The 21,056-nt window shown below is 34.5% G+C and overlaps 1 protein-coding gene across 2 annotated transcripts in view; it reads right to left on the reverse strand.

The window, feature by feature from the left end:
* Positions 1–21,056, reverse strand: part of WDR19 (WD repeat domain 19) — a 37,129-nt gene that overhangs the window by 12,955 nt on the left and 3,118 nt on the right. Inside the window, exons 5-29 of one of the 2 annotated variants that reach the window (XM_032187374.1) lie at positions 20,809–20,952; positions 19,175–19,290; positions 18,506–18,621; positions 17,982–18,062; positions 15,452–15,564; positions 14,043–14,216; positions 13,623–13,693; positions 12,649–12,821; positions 12,444–12,558; positions 11,890–11,996; positions 11,422–11,544; positions 10,764–10,913; positions 10,067–10,214; positions 9,282–9,486; positions 8,572–8,731; positions 7,857–7,967; positions 7,442–7,551; positions 6,260–6,317; positions 5,219–5,365; positions 5,029–5,111; positions 3,970–4,053; positions 2,730–2,876; positions 2,391–2,515; positions 903–1,015; positions 184–252 (exon numbers count right to left, since the gene is read on the reverse strand). In XM_032187374.1, the coding sequence (XP_032043265.1) occupies positions 184–252; positions 903–1,015; positions 2,391–2,515; positions 2,730–2,876; positions 3,970–4,053; positions 5,029–5,111; positions 5,219–5,365; positions 6,260–6,317; positions 7,442–7,551; positions 7,857–7,967; positions 8,572–8,731; positions 9,282–9,486; positions 10,067–10,214; positions 10,764–10,913; positions 11,422–11,544; positions 11,890–11,996; positions 12,444–12,558; positions 12,649–12,821; positions 13,623–13,693; positions 14,043–14,216; positions 15,452–15,564; positions 17,982–18,062; positions 18,506–18,621; positions 19,175–19,290; positions 20,809–20,952 (3,043 nt within the window). The remainder of the gene's footprint in view (positions 1–183; positions 253–902; positions 1,016–2,390; positions 2,516–2,729; positions 2,877–3,969; positions 4,054–5,028; positions 5,112–5,218; positions 5,366–6,259; positions 6,318–7,441; positions 7,552–7,856; positions 7,968–8,571; positions 8,732–9,281; positions 9,487–10,066; positions 10,215–10,763; positions 10,914–11,421; positions 11,545–11,889; positions 11,997–12,443; positions 12,559–12,648; positions 12,822–13,622; positions 13,694–14,042; positions 14,217–15,451; positions 15,565–17,981; positions 18,063–18,505; positions 18,622–19,174; positions 19,291–20,808; positions 20,953–21,056) is intronic. The other variant, XM_032187375.1, reaches the window with a different exon arrangement.

Consider the following 21,056-nt stretch of genomic DNA (forward strand, 5'->3'; position numbering starts at 1 on the left):
ATTATGACATATCATGAAATATTATTATGACATGAAAGAGAAAGGAAAAAATACTTATACACAAGGAGACTTTTCATTAAAAACTGAAACTAGATATATTGACACTAAGAAAATGCAACAACACTGAAAGTAAACCTCTTGAAAATACGATTTTTTTGTTGTTGTTGTAACAAAGTTACTTACTGTTTCAATTGCCATTTCTATAGACAAGTTATCTTCTGTATTTGGACTTTTTATAAAGTGCTTTAATGCCTAGAATGAAATAGAAAAAAAGAGTTAAAACTGAGATACATGAAGTTAACATTTTCCTCACTTTTATTAAGTTGCTTCTTTCTGTCTTTTGACAGAAAAGTGGCACACTGGATGCTTATCTTGATTGTATTTTACAGCCATCAGGATAACCACATATGCTATATAGGTAGTACCAGCTCATACTCCTGCAAGTAAGAGTACTTACATGTAGTAAGCATTATCTGACAGACCTGTGTGTCAGGAGTATCAATTGAAATACTTCCTTCTTTTAAAATAATGGTTTAAGTTTGGATATGCAACACTCTTTGATAACCTATTTTTTCAGTGACCAAATCTTCACTGATTAAGCAAATAAACTAAGTAAATTCTACTTATACATTCACGCCATTTAGAGATTCACAGAGAATAGTGTGTTGCTGATTCACCTGGAGCCTCTGCTGTTTGAAAAATGTATGTGCATGACACTGTATAATTCATAGAATCCAATAATAAATATAGAGAGCTTACTCTGATACAAAAAGGTGTAAAAAAATCTAAGTCGTTAAGGCAGATAAAAAGTCTACCATGAACTTCTCTAATCTGGAAGTCCTGTACTTTGGACAGTTTCTATGACCATTTAACTCTCATTGGCTTATCTTTTAAGTACTGACCCGCGCATACTGGCCACAAAGCAAGAAAAATTTTCCTGCTTGAAAATGTTTCTTTTCTCCTTCAAAATACAGTGCAATGCTCTGATAATCTTCATTGCTAGTATTCTCAGAACCTGCAACACAAAGAAAGCAAGGATAGCAGAGCATTTTTATTAAGTAAGACAAAAGCCTACCAAAGAATTAAATTCCTATTTTACAAAGAAAAACAATGCCAACTAGACTCAAATTCTTACACATTTGTTTTTCTACTTAATCAAAGACTAAATATCAGACACCAGGAGCTAATAACGCAGTGTAACAATTGTTTCCATAGGTTTTACGCTGTAATGGGATTTCTGTTTTTTATTTAATGAACATAATAAAATGGCATTACTATGACCCAGGAATTATTATTTTTTTTCATCATGTCTTGGCAACAATAAAACAGAACAAGTAATTATGAGATTATCACTCGGATTATTTTCACAGTTTAAGAATATGAGGGTTTATCTGTATTGCAGAGTAAAAGACTATCAGGAGCAATCTAACCATGCAGTACCAGGGAATACTACCAAGTCCTCTAACCAAATTTCCATTTTATTGTACACATCTGAAACAGAGACAGACACTTCTTCAGAGTAAGTTTTAAAGAGTTTTTCCACCCACTTAAATTAAAATTTGGAAAACCCTATTCTGGATAGGAGAGAAGGAAGAAAGAATAAGGAATAATAGGACAATACTGTCTACCTTGAAAGCCAAACTCACTGTAGTCAATCTTTTATAGTTACCATAGCAAGAATAGATTTTTAAAGGAAGAGATTAATCAATAACATGAGATAATTTCATAGAAACTTAAGTATTTATGTGAAACTGTGTCCACAAAGAAGCCTGCCTGACAGTGGAGAAAAACAGAAAATGTGTTGCAAATCAACAAGCTAGCCACTAACTGACTTGATAACCTGAGGTAACAATGAGCTTCTCAGCAAGTCCTCCTTTTGCCTCCCACTGAGACAACAGCAGGCCAAGAAGGGCCTTAAGGGGAAACAAAAAAAGGACAAGTAACATAAACGTGTTAAAAAAAAAAAAAAAAGAAGAACCATGACAAAAGGAAAAGAGGGGATAAAAATCAATTTTACTAGTAAAAATCTAAGTTTCAGACTAATAGTACTAAATACATCAAGGTCAAAGAAAACGATTCCACGACTGACACAGGAAAACAGTCTAGACAAATGCTTTACCTCTGTAGATAAACAGAAAAAGCTCTAACACAGTCAAGAATTTAAGAACAACCTATGCTGGGGATCATGGGAGACACCCAAGCTGAAAGTGAACCCTAGCTTATAGGTCTGGATTAGACACAGGGTGACAAATCCGAACATGGTGACTGAAAATAGACCAGAAATGGAAACCAGATTTCACAGCCCTTGTCTTATCATTTCAAATTGGTCTAAAGCAAGGAAAAGAATAGCACAACACATTGCAAGCAAACAATTGAACTGGAATACTTACTGATGATATCAGCATAAATCTCCATCTTGTTGTGCTGTTGAGCTAATGTGAAAGCCTCATTATTGCACTTGGACATGACCAGGAACTGGATGGCAGAGCCATAGTCACCAAGCTTCAGGAAGAATCTAGTCAAAACGAACAAACGAATACTTCAGTTAAGTAACATAACGAATAATACTCCAAATGTTTTAAGAAACATACTGTATTTTGTGGAATGTATATGGGTGGAATGTATATACTGAGAACAGTTTTAGTCTCAGACAACAACATGGAAGAAAGAAACATTGTTAATAGCTCTCAAAGGGGACTGATTTTTTAATCTATATCATGTATTATTACCTGGCCACCATCTTTGCTCCATCAAGAGACTGTGTTTCTCTCACAATATTAACGGCCTTTTCAGGATTATTAAGGTGATCCAAGTACAGTCGGATTACGCTGTCCCACTGTTTTGCATTTTCATAAGCCATCACAGCTTCCTTGTAACTGTAAAAGCAACGGTTTCAGTTTTTCTAACTTTAAGTAACTCTTTACAGCACGGTATGAAAGAAAGAGTATTTTACTTCTAAGAGGTTATTCTATGTCATCTTCTTTTCAGTTTGCATTTAATAGTCTTGTTCTGCATTTACCAATATTTTTTTTCTTTATTTATTTTCTTCTTTCTCTCTTACTTTATTTTCTCTTGGGAGATGGAAGGTTGAGACAACAGAAGAATTTCTGCCACAACAGTATTTTTGACCTATTCTGCCAGCATCCCTTTGGGTATATCTTAGAAGTAGTTAATCTGTTCCATCAGTGAACATTATATGTTTCATCGGTTCCATATTAAATCACTTGGGACTGAGCGAACAATAAAATCCAAACAGATAGCTAACTGCAGAATTTCAAAAATCATACTTTATTCCGCTCTGTAAACAAGTTCAAGAAATTTCTCATTCTCACACTATGCAATTGACATAAATAGTATTTTCTAGTCTTATCGATCCAAGCATTTAGTTTTGGTGGTCTCACATTATAAGCTGTCATTATTCTGAAGCACATTTACTTAGAAACAATGACAAGCAGAAAACTACTTTTTGTGATTAAATATAACCTATTTGGGGCTTTATCATTCAGCCAATAGTTTCACTTTATTCAGTATTTTGCAAGGGCAGTTAAGATGTAACAGTAATTTGTTTCTAGAATGAATTTTTTTTCATGATCACTCACACTTTGAATGACCTTAAAAATCACAGCTTTATGAAAGGAGCTGTTAGAAACAAATTAGACTTCAATGCTCTACTAACTGAAATGCTGCATTAGGTGCAGTACCTTAAAACCTTTAATAATTTTTGGTAAAAAGACAGTAATGCTTGGATGGGAGAAAAGAACAAAACAACAATTAAAATACATCTTTGATACTAGTGGTAGGTCCTTAGAATATGGTAAAATTTTAATGTAACAGTTAAACTTACAGATTTCAGAATCCCTTTTCACAAGGATGTTTTATGCAAAGTTTGAAGTCTTTTATAGAAAGAGCAATGTATTCCATAAACACTAATAATATATTTTATAAATGCAGATAAGCATGCAGACACACCTGCCATCAGCTTCTTTGGCCTTTGCATATTGTAGATGAATCTTTGGAGATGAAACATAAGAAAGAAGCTCACCAACCTTTGCCCTAGATAGACAAGAGAGTAGTCATTTAAGAAATATTTTTGATTTCAAATTTTCTCCAGTAAAACACGAATATTTATATTGATATTGAAAAGGAGTTAGAAAAAGCAGTAATTGAACATAATGTATAAGCTTTGAAGGCACTTTAATATTTTCAGAAGTCTGCACTTGATAGAAATGGAACTGGAAATTACAGACTGCTTCATAGGCATACAGGCCTTAAGTAGCACAGTATCTTCTTTGTTTGAGATGTTTGAGCATAAGAAGTGCCAGACTGACCATTTTTGTCTCTGTTATTCTCCAACTCATCTACAGAAGCAGAACAGTTTTAAAACTGTACCTACAGGAGGGGTATTTCTGATCTTTTAATGTGCTCTTGATATTAAAAATGCATAAAACTTAATTTGGTAAAAACTAAGGCCTTAAGTCTCTCCAAAAATTGTGCTTATCCACTGTAGGTTTGACGATAACTCAATTCATTTAAGACGTTAATATTATTGAACATTATGTTAGCTCCTACAGTTCATGATACTGACTACATTTGAACCACAAACTTAGAATTGTTTCCAACCATCTGAATATTCAGTCTCAGCTATGTATTTTACAACCAAAGAAATTTAATGAACTGAACAGTAACTACAAGAATAAAATGATTAAATCCAGAGTGCACACGCGTGCACACACACACACACACACACACAAACGACTTAAAACCACACGTAACTAATTTAAACATATCACACAACCAGAAGAAACAGGAAGACTACCCTTCTTTTCCATTAAGACTATAATTAAACCAGCATAAGCTTTTGAGAAGATCTGGTGAACACTGTTCTTGTTCAAGCTTGGAGGAGGGAACCATAAAAATCAATGAAATATAAGACATTATGCAGTATTAACGTATTTGTTCTTTCCTAAAGAGCACACAGCACTTCCTCTGTCTCAAGAAATGTAACACTTCCCTGGAACCTGTACGTACCAGTTTTTACACCGGATGTATACTGATGCTGCCTTGTCATAATATTGTCCCTTTTCATACAGCTGAGCAGCTTCTGAAAATTGCTGTAATATTGAAAATCATTATAATATCATTTGTAAGTTCTGATTACAGGTAAATATCTTAATGTATTCACAAATTCAACCTTAGCTTTATTAGTTCATCTGCATACCTTCATACTCTCCAGAATAGTTCCACAGTCTCTTTTTAGTAACCTACTGGGATGCTTGATGGCCTGGTTTACCCCTCGACGGATATCTCCCGTTCGAATGGACATTTGAGCTATTCCAGCGAGGCAAGCTTCATCATGTTCCTGGTACTAGCAATCAAATAAAAAGCAGTAACTATATGTTATACATCAGAAACCTCAGCTCACAAAAGCCATAGCAACAAAGCACCGAATCAAATTAACAAAATATTACATGGCCTCAGTTAAATCAACTTTTGTCTAGCAATTCTTGCTTAATTTCAACTACTATTTACTTATTAAGAAGAATTCCACTTAGTTTTCTTCTTAACCTTTGGTCTTAAATTTTTACATTTTACTTAAAAAATCTGTCCAGGCCAAGCCTATAGAGAATGTTTTTACAGTTGGCTCAGCACCACTCCCCTCTTTCCCCAAAACCAACAGTAAAAACAGAAAAAGAAAGAAATATTACACTTGCAGTATCTCTTCATTTTTTTTAAAGGTGGTAATTTCATGTCTTGAATTCAGAAAACAATTGCTATTTTCCCTATTACATTTCCCTATTATCACTTGATCTGTTTCATAACAGACATTTTGTAAATATCAGGGAAAATAATGCCAGAATAAGGGATAATCTATTGAACATGATGTTTATTTTCTAATGCAATCCTTGTCTTCCTTTATGCAGATAACAACTCAGTAAAGAAGAACAGAAGGAATAATTAGGACTTTTGTTTTACCAATGAAAATCCTGGCAATATTACTCATGGCATTTGCATGTCTATTATGAAACTGCTCAGATGATAAAAACCTAAGTCTAGTTGTGCCATGTTAATACAATGGCAGTATTAAAGTAGAGAAAGCATCATTCTGTGTATTAAAAATAACAGAAGTGCAAAGACTAGTATCCCAAAGCGGTAGTTGTACAGATTTAGAGCTGAATACAAAAACCTAGTAAATCTGAAACACGACAACTAAATGTTTAGTATGATAGTACACATGCTATCATTACTGAAAAGGAATTACCTTATTGTCTCTAGTAATTCCCTTCTCATAATGCACCAGAGCGTTAATATAATCACCCCTAAAAGAAAATTGAAAGTTATATGGAACAACAGTTTTAACAGGAAGTGATAATTCCCTTCCCACTGTAACAGATCTTTGAGACAGGTTATGCATCAATCTGCCTTGCTTTAGACACAAAGATCACATACAAGGATGCAAGGCATACAAAAGATGGAAGGCACACAGTATGTGATTGTGTTTTCCTCACACTTTATTAAGCAATTAGTCAAAAGGGCCATCCGTTTCTCAATTCCTTTACACTGAGACCAATAAAATTCCCCAAAAGACAGGCAAAGAGTACCCAAGTGTGCAATATACCTCAATAATTTAATCTCTACTTCCACACATTTTGCTGGAAAATAAACCAATCTTCTAAAATTATTTAGTATTTTTTCATCATAAAAATTAAAGCTTTTTTTTCTTTCTTCAGTATATTCAGTTTTCTTAAGTACAACACAAGTTACAGATGGTCACATAGCTTCAGCTGCCCATTCCCTCCTTTCTGTGACCAGCAAGCGTCCTCCCACAGTTCTAGGGGCATTATAGAGATGCCTATATATTAGTAGAGTTCCAGAAACTCTACTAATATATAGGAATTTTCCCCTTGGTTTTGATGTTAAACCAAGTGTTTAATCTGCAAAGAATTAGCTATAAAATAGACTTAAATATCTGGCAAATGGATGATACATTCTCTCTTCCAGAGACTGTCAGGCTTGAAATTTGACACTCCTCTATCTAAAATGTGTGAGAAGATGAAGGTTCTTAGGTCTTGAAGGAAAGACAGACTAAAGTTTTAAATGCAAGGCTTTCACCCAACATAAGAAGTGTCAAATGCTGTGAATTTTCTCTATTTCCAAACACTGACCTGCAACAAAGAACTACTAGCAGATTATATAATACAGTTGACCTACCAGTTGAAAAGAACGCAGATATACTGTAATTAATCAACAATAATTTGCTAACCTACATCTCTATCATGATGTATTCACACAAAAGCAGTCTTCCAGGTACTATAGCTGTGAGAACTGACAGGCTCCCTTTTCAGCAATAACGTAAGCTAAAATATCTCAATTCCATTGTTTTTCTAATTAGCACGAGCACTGGTTTAATATTTTTATACAGCAGCATTTTAGGAGAACTTACGTGAATTCAAGCTGCATTGCATACTCCTTTGATATGAATGGGATTTGGTCTGGGGCCAACCGCTTAGCCAGCTGAAGCGCGCTGTCCCAGTGTTGCAAGTCTTTTCGCATCTATTAAAAAGAGCAACATTTTCTGATGCAGATATCAAATTCTGAATTGTAATATGAAATTTATACTTGTACAATTATAAGACCATAATATTTATAATACTTACAATATTATATAAATACAATTATAGAGCTAGTGTTCTAGAAGGAAGCAGACAATGTGAGAGAGCTACATACATCCTAAAAGAATGTCAGGTGGCCACACAAGAGCAAGAAGAAAACTATAAAAGGGAAAAATTATCAGAAAGTAAAATATTCCAACATTAAGGTGAACATTGCAGAAAAAAAAAATCACACATCTTGAATACCTCAAGTGCAGCAGTAGGACGGGAGGATGCCAGATATAAATCCTGAGCCAGATTAAAATGACCAGTAAACATGGCAAGGTGTCCTGCTAAAAGGTTGTGGTCTTCTATTCCCTGTAAAAAGACACAATAGGTGCTACAGTATGTGAAAAGACAAAAAAAAAAAAAAAAAAAAAGGTCATAAGCAACATAATCTATTATACACAGTAAAACAATACATCTGGACATTCGACAATTATACGTATCAGATTCTACAAATCAGAAAAAGCCCTCACTTTCTTTTTGTAGCTCAAGGCCAGTATTGCAATCACTGTCTAAAATCAGCATTTTGCAGAAGCATATTCTTAAGGTACAATTTCACGTACACTTTTAGAAATCTAACTTCAATCTGCCTAGGAAATATTAGTGGCCTTAAACATTTTCTCACAAATAACAAAGGGAAAGAGTTTGTCTGACACATGGACATATCCTGCTGCTCTCACGCAAATGTGGGAAAGAATGTTGTGCATCCCAGTAGAATGCTGCAACCACTTGAAGAGCAAACTGGCAACAGTTCTGCAGTTTGAATGTTTTTTTTCCTCTTTGACTACTAACTCCCTTGAAAATAATTCACCTTTTATTTAAAAAGAAACAAAATTTCCACAAAAAGAATAAGAATTCAGCAATTCTTAAGAATTAATGCATAATGTTTCCCATTAAAAGTGACTTTACATTTTACCTTTATCTGTTCTAGTGACATCACCATCCCAGCATTACCAAATGTCCGATAAACACGTATTGCAAAATCCACCTCCATATGATGTAAGCAGGCTTTGGCCAGTTCATTCCAACCAGATGGGTCATTCAGAAGCCTGCATATCTCCCAGGCTTCAGAAAACCTTCAGAAAACAAAAGTAACTTAAAACTAATATTACTTGTATCTAAAATTCCTTCTCAACACATTTTATTCCTAATACTATGGCAGGGAAAAACCAAGAAGTCTCTACTTCATGGAGAGACAATTACCAGAAATAAAGGAGAACTACAAATATATAACTTACTGCACTGTATTCTCCTATTTCTACCACACTTTTTCAGGAAATCACTTGCTTTTCCTATTCTGGCATTCTTTCCATTATACTGATTTTTCTTTGTTTCATTACATCGTGAGGTGAGTGGGCAAGAATCACTTTTAGCTGGTGTTGGAAGAGCCACTGTCATACAACCACAGATCAGTTTTGAAAAAATTACTTTTACTTGACAGTGGAAAAACAAATAAAGCAGCAGTTTGTCACTTACTTCGGTCTGCATAGACAACTACAAGGCCTGAGGGATCAATATAATTTATCAATACTCAGTATGACATTTTTAGATCACTAGGATACATTGTATAGAGCTATAAGCACAGAAGAAAACATTTTACACAATATAATTAAAACACAGATGTACCTTTTCAACATTAACGTTTGAGTAAGCATTTCTGCCAGCTCATTAGGTCCAAAGTCTTTCAAATTTCCAAGGAAACTGTGAGTACTGAGATAGATATTGTTTGTTTTCCCACTCTGAGTCTGACAAGTTAGTTCTCCATTATACAGCAGCAAAGGTTTATGGGAAAAGGGGACATCAGTGCCACCTGCCAATATAACCTTGGATCCTAGATTTTAGGATCAGGAAGAAAAGAAGATTTCATTTTAAAAAATCCCTACTTGGTGAAAAACATGATAAGCAGTCAGTGTAGATATGCTGTGTATTAACTCAAGATCTCTAATTCTCAAAGTCATGATCTACTGTACAAGTGTATGCTTTTTCAGCATAGTAAAAATACATAATTTAATCTTCTAAATTATTACAGTAATTTTCCAAATGTTTGTTGATAAATTTATTGGTGTTTGTCAAAAATACAGGAACTGCTATGATTACAGTAAGTGAATACGAGTTTTGTCATCTCGATCCAAAGAGTTTCTCATGAATATTTCAAAATTCAGTTAAAGCACAACATGTACATTTCAGACAAAAGATTATAGTAGCATAAAGCCTGAAGGGTTAAGACCAACTTTACAGAGAAACCTACACAGCAACTATTTTTCTGTTAATCAGTTCCACTTCAAAACTTGTGTAATACTGTTCATTTTCATATGCAGTTATGAAAATATTTAACAGAAAAGAAAAAAATAGAACTTGCTTTGCTTTATTAACTGAAATAGTTAGTAAGATTTTAAAAGAATTTACAGTACCTTGAATGGCATCTTTATGAAAGACGTAAGTATACGCTTTATCATCATCATAAGCAACAAAAACACCTTTATCCATTGGCCAGTTTTCCCACAGGATTCCTTTAATAGTCGGTGAGAAATTTGGAATCTCATATAATCTATCACTTACCTACAAATAATGCAAAAGTCAAATTACTAGGAAGCAAGACTAATGACACAAGGTAAATTTTCATCATAATAATGAATAAAAATAAAGAAATAAAAGTAGTGCAGAAATATGAAACTCATATTACAAAGAAGTTTTCTTATGAGCAGCGACTCTGAATAACAAATAAAAATTGTTTAATTCATAAAGGAAGTAAATGGAGAAAATACATGTTATAAGCATGATATTTATTTTCCTTAGAAGAAGGGTATTAAGACAGGCAGTGAAACTGAAAGGTAGTACTTGTTACCTGGCTAAATTATCTGTATTTGAATACACAAATGCATTCATTTCTGATAACTACTGACAAGGAAATTAGTATAATTAAATTGTCCTGATCTACTGTGACATTTGTATTTCCTTACATTACCATTAGGTTATCTTCAAGCCTTTCTGGCAATTTCTTCTTCCAACATACAGTGTGTGTAATAGAGAACAAAAAAACTTAAGTCACTCCAGCATGTAAGAGCTTACTTGTAAATACAATGGCATGGGTATCCCACACTAACTTACTGGGCAGTAGACAAAGCCATCACTTTTTTCATCTATGAAAGCCAGTCTGGTTCCATTGGGATCAGGAAAAATTTTTCTCACACCAACAGGATGACGATATTCATTCACATATTGCCAGTCTTCAATGTAGAAATAATGAATAACTCCAGTCTAGTAAGCAATAACAGAAACAGCTAATAATGACACTAATAAATAGCAAGTAGATTATTAACTTGATTGTAGTTTTTCCCTTCCTAGAATTCTGAGCATGGAGAGTGTTTAAATAAAAGTATTTCCACCTTTTTTTTTTTTTTTTTTTTGTTTTTTTGGCTTTCTCCTTCACAGATGTTATTGGGCAGGATAGGAAAACTTGAGGCTTTTTAGGAGGCAGGAAGGACAAAAAAAAAAAAAAAAGGAGGCGACGACCTTATTAAAAAGCAGCCCTTTGCACCAAACACTAGTAAAAGCAAGACTTAACCCTCCTGCCAAAGTATCTCATATAAATTCAATAGTAAAGGAAGTTGGATGCAATTTTGACTGCTTTTGCATAGAAGATAATCCACATTAAATTTCTCAGAAGCATAATTTCTTGCTAAAAATATAATGAGTAATAATCCAAATCATTTGGTAGAAACATATTCTGTTTTAAAAGACACTTAAAAACAGAAATAATACTCACATCTGTGCCATATATGAGGAAGTCACCAGTTAAAGCATGGCATAGAATTCGGCATTTATCATCATCTGCTGGGAAGAGACGAGTTTCCCGTTCTTCCTGAGCATCCAAGCCTTCACTTTCTATCTAAATGTAAAGAATAAAATGAACTTAAACACTACACTGTTAACAACAATGTATCAAAGTTTTACCTGTATCAAACTGTATGCAAATGAGATGAAAACAACTTTTCCTGTCCACGGGAAATAATTCAAAAGAAAACATTTTCTCTCACATGTTCTAGAGTAGTTTATATTTCTAAAGTCTCTAGAAACTCAGTTTTATATTTTAATTAGCCAGAAAAAAAATATCTGAAGAGTTTTTATTTTTATTTTCTTTAACAGAAGATTACACCATTTTCTCTCAAGTTTAAAACTTGTTTAACTTAAATCTAGTCATTAGTTCAGCACTCCAAATTGCCAGAGCTCTTACCATATGCAATTGGACTTTACCCTCAAAGAGAGCAGCAGCATAATCAGAATTAAGATGCATGTTTGCAACTGTACCCAGGTACTCCACATCTTTAAGCTTTTTCACATCTACAGATTTCAAACAGAAAAGAAACAGATATAAGCATTTTGATTTTAATAATGTAAATTATAATGTAAATTTGCAGCTGAGTAACCACATGTGAAGAACTCACAAATAAGCAGAGGGACAAGTCATACATACAGAGACTTTCTTCCTAGCAGTCAGAAAACTAGTTAGAAAGTACAAGAGAATCTCTTCCTATGCAACTGTGACTAATATTGTTACAGTCTTGATTAATCTGTTGTTATTCAAAAAAGGTTCTGGTTAGAGAGGCATGAAAACTATAGACACCACTGTCCAAAATCTGATTATAGCGTAACAAATTTCACCTTACACCATACAAACAACACGAACATTTACCAATTACACAATACTGCACTTACAAAAAAAAAAAAAAAAAAAAAAAAGACACACAATGCAGTAGCTTAAAATAAGAGAATGAAATCTATGCTTACTGTTCTCTCCAAGTGCATAAAACCAAGCCCGATTGTTCATTCCTACAGCCAAATGATAGACACCAATAGCAACAAAACTGGGCTCTACTTCAACAGAGACAGTGACTGGTAGCTCCTGTAAGAAAAAGAGTATCAATTTCCATCCGCTATTAATTCTTACTTTACTTTTACCTAAAAAAAGTTTAAAAGGAAGAGGCTAGCATACTCCCTCCACGTGGTTGGCTATAGTAACTTCAAGAAGAGAAGTGAGGTATGCGATCCGTGTACTGCAAGCATCTCCCAGGATTGGAAGCTTTGTCAAGAAAACATGAAGGGATGCTCTTCGTGTAGATACTGCCAACAACTGTCCATCATCTGTCCAAGCCAGCTGTTCTACACCTAAAATATTTACAAGTTTTTGCAAAAAATCATTTATTGGACTACCGAAATGAAACCAAGAAACAATTACTTCACTTTAAAATGTGACAATGACAGGAATTCCTACCTACGAATATGTGTACTAATGTATTACAACCTAACCAATTAATATAATTCCAAGATTAACTAGAATCACTCAAACCAAAACCACAATTTACTAATTTAGCATCTTCCTAAGAGTGAGTGAGTGAGTATATATAATAATAACTGCAATATCTGCTGATACTTCAACAGGAGATGATAGCAGTAACTTGTTACTCAAGAACTTATAACATTCTGGAAGCTACTTGCACAAATCAGGATGAGAACACATTAGGCATCATCCCTTAGTCCAAGAGATGCAGAAAAGCACCAAAAAACTCAATCATCCCAAAAATATGGAAATAAGCAGAAAACGGTTAAGTATATTATTTTAGTAATCTGAATAGAACATAATATTCAAAAACAACAACAACAACAAAAAAAAACAACCACAACCAAACCTGAAAAACTGACAGCCTGTAATTAATCAAGTATTCTTAGAGCTGTACTTCTCTATACTGTAAAACTTGTTAGTAATAACTGCATTTTCCCATTTTGCCATGAGTCTCCAAATGTATACTAATTGAGAAAGAAGGACTTTATGGTAATTTCTATATTTATACAGTTTTTCAGCAACAATACTTTTTATTAATGCATGAATGTAAACAGAGTCACCATCAAAATTCTGTTTTACCCGACTGTAAAAATTTAATTCCTCAAGCAGAGGACTATTGAACATACCTTTGTTTTCATCATCCAAGTTTATTATAGCATACATCTCTCTCAGGTCTGACAGATCATGGATTTTAATGCTGAAACAAAAATAAACAGTCATTCTCACTACTACAATTTTCAGTCATCATAAACTGGAATAAACACAATCCAGCCCTATCAAGACAGTCTAATTGAGAAAAATTAGAGCATGAATGTAAAGTGCCTTCTATTTCCTAAAGAGCAATACACACAGTCTCTTCCTTTCTCTCTCGTTATCCAACACTCTAAATAGATATTGCTGCAACTGTACAAAATGATTTGTTCACAGAACTAAAATCTGAGGAAAAGGCACAACTCATCCAGTTTGGAAGGCCTCCAGGGTGGGAAAGAAACAGATGAAGTTACAAGAGATGAACCCTATTTGTTATGTATAAAACCATCCCTTACCAATTGTCTCCACATGATGCAGCTTTGTTCAATGACTGTGATATAGCAATGCTGGTTAGATTATCCTTATGATTATGAGCTTGAAAGATTTCTTGACCTATTTCACGAATGTGTGTAGAAATGACTACAAAACACCCTCGTGAGAAACCAATCATAATGTAGCCATCACCATACCTGTTAAAAAATTACCAGAAGAGACATATTTATGTAGCATGAAAAGCTGTCAATGCCTCTCTTTAATGGGAAAAATAATAAAAGTATGGGAATTTATATATATAGTGTAGTACAATACAGTATAGTACAGATTAAGGTGAAAAAAAAAACCACAAATATCTTAAAGGAGAAAAACAAAATTTTCATGCAAGCGTGCTCAGCATTTAATCTTAAATCTTCTTTATTCTCTCTTCTAAATTCTTTAATGCCCTTCTACTTTCAGCAAGCAGAATACATGACAATGATGTGAGGAGAAGCAATTTGAGTATCATCATTTGAATAAGCATGCCAGAAGATGGAAAATTCCATTTCAAGGTTATGGCTGACTCTGTCACTTCAAAGCTATGCTAAAAACAATAATGGCAGTCATTTTGCCCTTAAGGCATGCTGCTACAAACACGGTGAAAGTACCAAAGCTACAGTGTGTATCTGTGAATAGATGGCTTGTTTACTTTTTATAGTGGCAAGTACCAATAATCAGGTTAAACCAGAAATAGTTACTTGTTTGAATTAACCCTGACATGCTGTATCTGATCTGCTTAATTGAAAAAAAAAAAAAAAAATCACAAAGGAAACCGTCTGCCTCCTAGCAGACCGTTAGATCTATCTTGTTAGATACGTGGCCATAAATTAAGAAATGTGCAGATACAAATTTTCTTACAGAGTTTAAGTGTTAGCAGTAAGTGTCAATAACACATTGACTGAACAAAGACTGTGTCAAAGATATAGAAACAAGATGGCTACTTCTGGGTACAGAAGGGAAACTTCTAGTTAGGGGTTTCTTCAAATGAATATTAACCAATTAGATTACCGAGCAAGGAGGCTACAAGAACTTTACTTAAGTTTGTAAACCCAGAAAAAAAGCCAAAAGATTCAACTCCACTCCCAGCTCTTTCATCACTTACTTACCCAAATGGAGAGCAACCTATAAAGCCCTCAATTTTATCTACTGTCAGGACAGCAACAGTATTATTGTTCTAAAACAGAGCATACCAATGACGAATACATTTTGACAACACTGCTTTCGTAGCCAGTGAACTGTTAAACAAAAGGATTACAAAATGTAGATTCATACATCCAAGAGAAGTCCAGTGTAAGCAAGGGATATACACTTTCATTTCCAGCATTTATCAGAACTACTGGGAAAATCTTCAACTTGCTAATATGAGAATGCTGCATTAAGGAAGTCTGCTCACCATCTGTAGGTTACAATACTGCCATAAGACTGCTGAAATTTCAGATCAATCGGGTTATCAGGATCATTCAAATTAAAAAGAAAGAGAGTCTTCTTGCCGACCACTACACTTACCTGCCAATGAATGAAAAGAAAAAATTAACTCAGCAAGAATGGCATCACTTTAAAATAAAGCCCTACATTCTCCCTAAAAGATGAGATTCAGCACTTAAGGGAATCCATAAGAGCCCCATGGATTTGAATCCTGAGCCTTAATCAACAATGGAAGAGATTTTCAGGATATTCCCCTTCTGAGACAGCAGTTCACAGATCTAAATAAAAGCCCAGCAGAGCACACATCTCAAATTCAACATTTGTCCCTGCAGAAGCATTATGCGAACCCATTTCCTCAGGGGAAAAGGCAGCAGGCCACACGGATCCTGTTGGACTACTCTCAGTTGAACAACAACGTGTTTTTCAATCTACAGAGTTTCTATCTGGAAGGTTGTAGTGATGGCTATCACAACACTGCTATTTCAAGTAACTTGCTGAGATTTCAAACACAAGAACACCAATTCGAACACACACACACACACAAAAAACACAAACCAAAACAAACCAAAAACACAAGAAACAGCCTGATCAGTTTGTATTAAACATGCATATTTACAGTTTGATATCAGTCTAGGTAAGCACATTTATTTTGATGAAAAACACAAGAGTTGTTAGACTTCATAGTCAAAAGCAGGATGATGGAACTTTTTTTCTTTTAATACTTTTGTTACCATAACGTGTGTGATTGTCAGGCAAGAGTAAAGCACTCATTTTATAAAAAGAAAGGAGGAGGAGATTGTTTCACCTTTTTCTTTAACAAAGATACTTTGAAGGGCTGTTTACAAGTTCATTTTACATTTCCTTCTGTTCCAGCCCTCCTTGTCTAAAAAGAAGAGGATGGTTTATTTGTAATATAAGTGCTGAAAGACTGAAATACAAACCTGTACTTTGACATAGCAGGTATTTTAAAGCTGAGCATGTGCTGACCTAGAAATCTATCAATTCAGAAATACAACTCAAATTCAGACCTGCATTTCCTAAATTTATCTCGAATTTTCAAGTATGTTTTGTGTCTCTTAAGACAATTTGCTTATAATTCCATTGCAGCTGAATGACGAACTATTTAAGAAATACTATTTCTTAAACTTTTCTAAGAAATTATAGGAATTATTTAATTACAGAATCACAGAATCATCTAGGTTGGAAGAGACCTCCAAGATCACCTAGTCCAACCTCTGACCTAATACTAACAAATCCTCCACTAAACCACATCACTAATTAACATTTCAATGCATGTTAACACACTACTTATTTTGATCCAACTTGCTTTTTTTTTTTCCAGGGTGATTAAGCAACAGACTGGAATTGATCATTATCAAGCCATGCCCCTGCAAGAACAGACACCTAGACAATAAATGGTATGTGGTTTAAACTGCTGCACACCATTCAAGCACAAACCAAGAACTACAGAATTACAGAACGTTCTCTGATGTTTTACAGCAAATTTGAGTGCTGAAACAAACAAACAAAAAAGAGAAGCCTAGCCTACTGCACATCCTGAGAAGCAGCAGAGGAAATCAATGGTGCCAAAGCCCTCAGTTCCTGCATTTTCAAAACATCTGTTAATTAAAATTACCCTAGGAAGCAGAGAACACTGCAGTGCATGCAAAGAGAAAAAAAAAAACTACAGACCCTTGTCAATGTAATACAGGGGAAATTCTTTCCTGACCCTTATACTGCATAGACTATATCTGATTTTGAAAATTGAATTATCTGCCTATAGTTAAGTGTATGGATCTGGACTAACTGTAACACAGTACCACTTTGCTATCCACAGATTTTGGTTTTAGTACGTAACTGCTGATCATTTACTAGCATGCTCTGCTAACCCTTATCATTACCCCATTTTTCGGTACTTCACCACTGACTGATCTAATGGACCTTGATTCACTTCAAGGAAGACAACGAAGACAAAAAAATAAATGCAGCCATCTAGACAGAAGCAGAATCATGCTCACAAGGAAGATTGATACCAGGCTTCTAGTCTCACCAATGCTGAGGTTTGCACAAGACAAAAGCTCAAAGAGCACTGGGTCTGTTCCCAAGACAGATCTGCCGTCTGCTGAAAAACTGGCCTCTTAAAGGAGGCATTCTCTGCAGGTTTGACATTCTTGTACTGTTTCCATCTACATTTTGCATATACTGGTGTGTATATTGTGTTTCTTTAAGTCCCTGCACACATCTCCATCTATTATATTTACTACTACTGCAAAACTGCTGTCTGTCTTTTTTATGAACACATCCTTAGTGAACAAAGGGGTATAGCTTTACTTTAATGGAAGGAGGTTTTGGGGGGAAGAAAAAAAATAATAGCTAAAAACAAAATGAAAGCTTTAACATCAAATTATCAAATTTTAAGTCAAGGAAAAAAAAATCCTGGCCCACACTTATTGCCAGCAGATCAACACTTTTTGCAGGATTTTGTATTAGCTTCTTACTGTGCTTTCCCTGGTTGATACTCTTTCATCAGTCTTCATAACTGAGAACTGCATATCACTGGGTTCTGAGTTCACTGAGGTCTGCAAGAAAGAAGTTCAGAGTGAAAAATCAGTACTAAATGCAGCAAATACCAATGATAAACAATTGCATTATTCCTGCCCCGTACATTTTAGTGTTAAGGATAGATAGAGCTGTCATTGCATTTAGTAACACAAAAAAAAAGAAAAAAGTTGGAAAAAAAACGAAGTCAGTTTGGATTATAATGACGTTAGAATTTCTGCAGAGATTCTAATATCATAAATCATGCTGCATAACACAGAGGCTCAAATAATCCTCATATAGGATGAGGGCTTTAGATAAGCCCTCATCCTATATGAGTTTTCCCAAAGCCTCTATCCTTGCAAACAGAGGGACTGAAAAGGCATAGACTCCCATAGGTCCTAGTTCCTTTATGCCGTAGCTCTCCCAAGAACCAGGAGTATCAATGTATGTCGTAAAATCAAATGTGGGTTATAAATACTACCTGTCTGATAGTATCCCCTTCCTGATTGCTTATAGTAATCATTTTATCTTCACCGCCTAGAGCCAGAAGGTTTTCAGTGCTCCAACAACCACAAGTAATCCGCTTAGTGTGCTTACCTGAAAAAGAAAGAAACCTACACTATACAAATGGACACAAGCACAGAAAACATCTGGAACGGAAATACATTCTATTTGGCCACTCAAATTATCAGAATGTGAAGCAACTTAGCAAAGAAATTACAAACTCAATACACAATTTTTTATGTACTTTCTAAGCCCAGATGGAAGTCTTTTGGCCTAATAGGAACTTGCACAGTCCCCATTCTTCCATTTCTTTGCATCAAGTTTCTATCCTTAATTTTATTGTCCACAGGTGTCCTAAGCAGATAAGAAAAGTAACTTAGCAACAACAATAACCACATAAATCCCTTGCAAGTTGTAAAGGAAGAAAGACAGCACAGGTTTCTCATGAGGCAGCATCACATATGTGTATACTTTTTTTTAATGTACTGAACTATAAAACCACCAATATAAAAAATGGAAGGTGCACGTTGAGTATAAGCACATTTTTGTTTTGCATACTCACAAACAGAACAAAAAATAAAAGCAAGCACAGTGGCAAAATTCCACCATTTCAAATGTGCAAGCCTAATTTCAAAACAATGCATACCAAGAACAGGAATCTTGCGAGAAGTCTGGCGGTTATATATAAGCAAGTTTCCCTTCGTGGTTCCAATGGCAAGTAAAGTTCCAACTCGAGACCATAATAAGAAAGACATTGCATCCCTAAAATAAACAAAATAATCACTTTGTGTAGCAGCTTCCTTTCACATGCTTACATACAAAAGCATTTTGCATACTTGGTTTGAAGTTTTATGAAACCATACAGACCAAAGCAGAACTTCTAAATGAAGCAAATGTTCTCTACAACAAGTATCAGAGTTATTTAAGTGTCCAAAAATAGTGAAAGTAATAAAAAGTGTTATTAAGTAATGGAATAAGACCTGTACAAGTGAAACTGTGCCTGCAAACCCAGTGGTTTTGATGGATTCATGGGTAATTTGACCAAATAATCAGCTTTAAGAAGCACTCTAAGATATAATGTAGGTAAGTGCTATTTTCCAGTTGCTTTCTGCATTGTTTTTTTTTGTACTTAATTCAATTCCAGTGAATTCAGTCAATTCCAAATGAGTAGATCTATTTCTCTGATTACTAGTCAATGTAATATAAAAGCTTTGAAAGAGCTTTTTTAACTTCAATTTTCTGATAAAGCAGAGATAGCTTTAGTGTATATTTATGGGCCCACAGAAAAGTACTACATAGGACATTTTAAAAACGCAAAACAATTTTAATCAGAATTTTCTAATTAGTACAGCTATTTCCATCAATGCCTCTCACATCATCTTCACTCTTACTGCAAGAACACGATACCAATTTCAAACAAATTTCTTTTATTAATGACATTTGAATACATACTTGTCTTGCATGTGAGGGGTTTTGCTTGTGATTTTTTAATTTCAAAAAGAGGAAGATACCAAAAAAGCCCAACTACCACATGGTTTATATGACTTAGTGCTTGTTCTGCTTACATCCTTTTTTAATATACTCATATATGGTACCAGATTTTAATATGTAGAAGTATCTCTTAATCCAATATTCCTTTTGAAATTTCAAACTCCAAGTTTGAAAGTAAATACCAGTGGAAAGATGGGATGTTTCCATATTCTACACTCAGAGTTTTCAACCTAAATCTGAAGAAAAAAATAGCCTCTAAAAACCCAACATCTTCCCCCATCTCCATTTTTCCAGCTGACCTTTTTTTTTTTTTATTTAGTGGATGAAACACTCACATTTTAATATCTTTGACTATTTTTTACAGTAAAAGAAAATACAAAAAAAAGGGTTAAGTCAGAAGATTTTGTCTCCATTTAGATTAATAAAACAGAGGCAGTTCCCAATCAGCTGTTTCTCTGCTCAGGTGAGTGCCCTAATAACCACAAGACAGATTCATTTCCACTCTCTTTCCTACGCACAGTGAATGTTTATGTAGAGTAGAACAGTTTAGTGGAATAGATTCAAAAATCTACAAGTTTAATTGTTAAACCAAACTTATTTGTTAACCTAATGCTTGATTGTTATATAAGCCTCAGAACTGTTTTAAGTCAGTGACCCTATTCAAAAAGAGAGGGATCTGAACCTGTACCTTCAGTACCCCTCTCATCCTGACACAGTCTCTTTTGTGAATGCCCTTTCAGTCCCCTCAAAACTTCAAGGGAAACAAATACCAACAGCACTAAAAATCACCTCTCTTTTAAGTTCCTGTTTACTTGGGTGAAGTACTTTGGAGAATGCTTGTGCAGATACCAAAAGATGTCACCCATCTTTGCTGCTACAAAACAGTGGAAACACTGAAGAGAAACTCTCTTGGGACTTTGGCCTTGTTGACAACTAAAAAAAGAAATGAACGCCACCAACCGATAACCACTTCAAAACCATGAAATCATACCAGAAAGAATCCAGCAACAAACTGTAGGATATTAGCTTAAGAGTAA

The sequence above is a fragment of the Aythya fuligula genome, chromosome 4, assembly GCF_009819795.1.
Source record: "Aythya fuligula isolate bAytFul2 chromosome 4, bAytFul2.pri, whole genome shotgun sequence".
NCBI lineage: Eukaryota > Metazoa > Chordata > Aves > Anseriformes > Anatidae > Aythya > Aythya fuligula.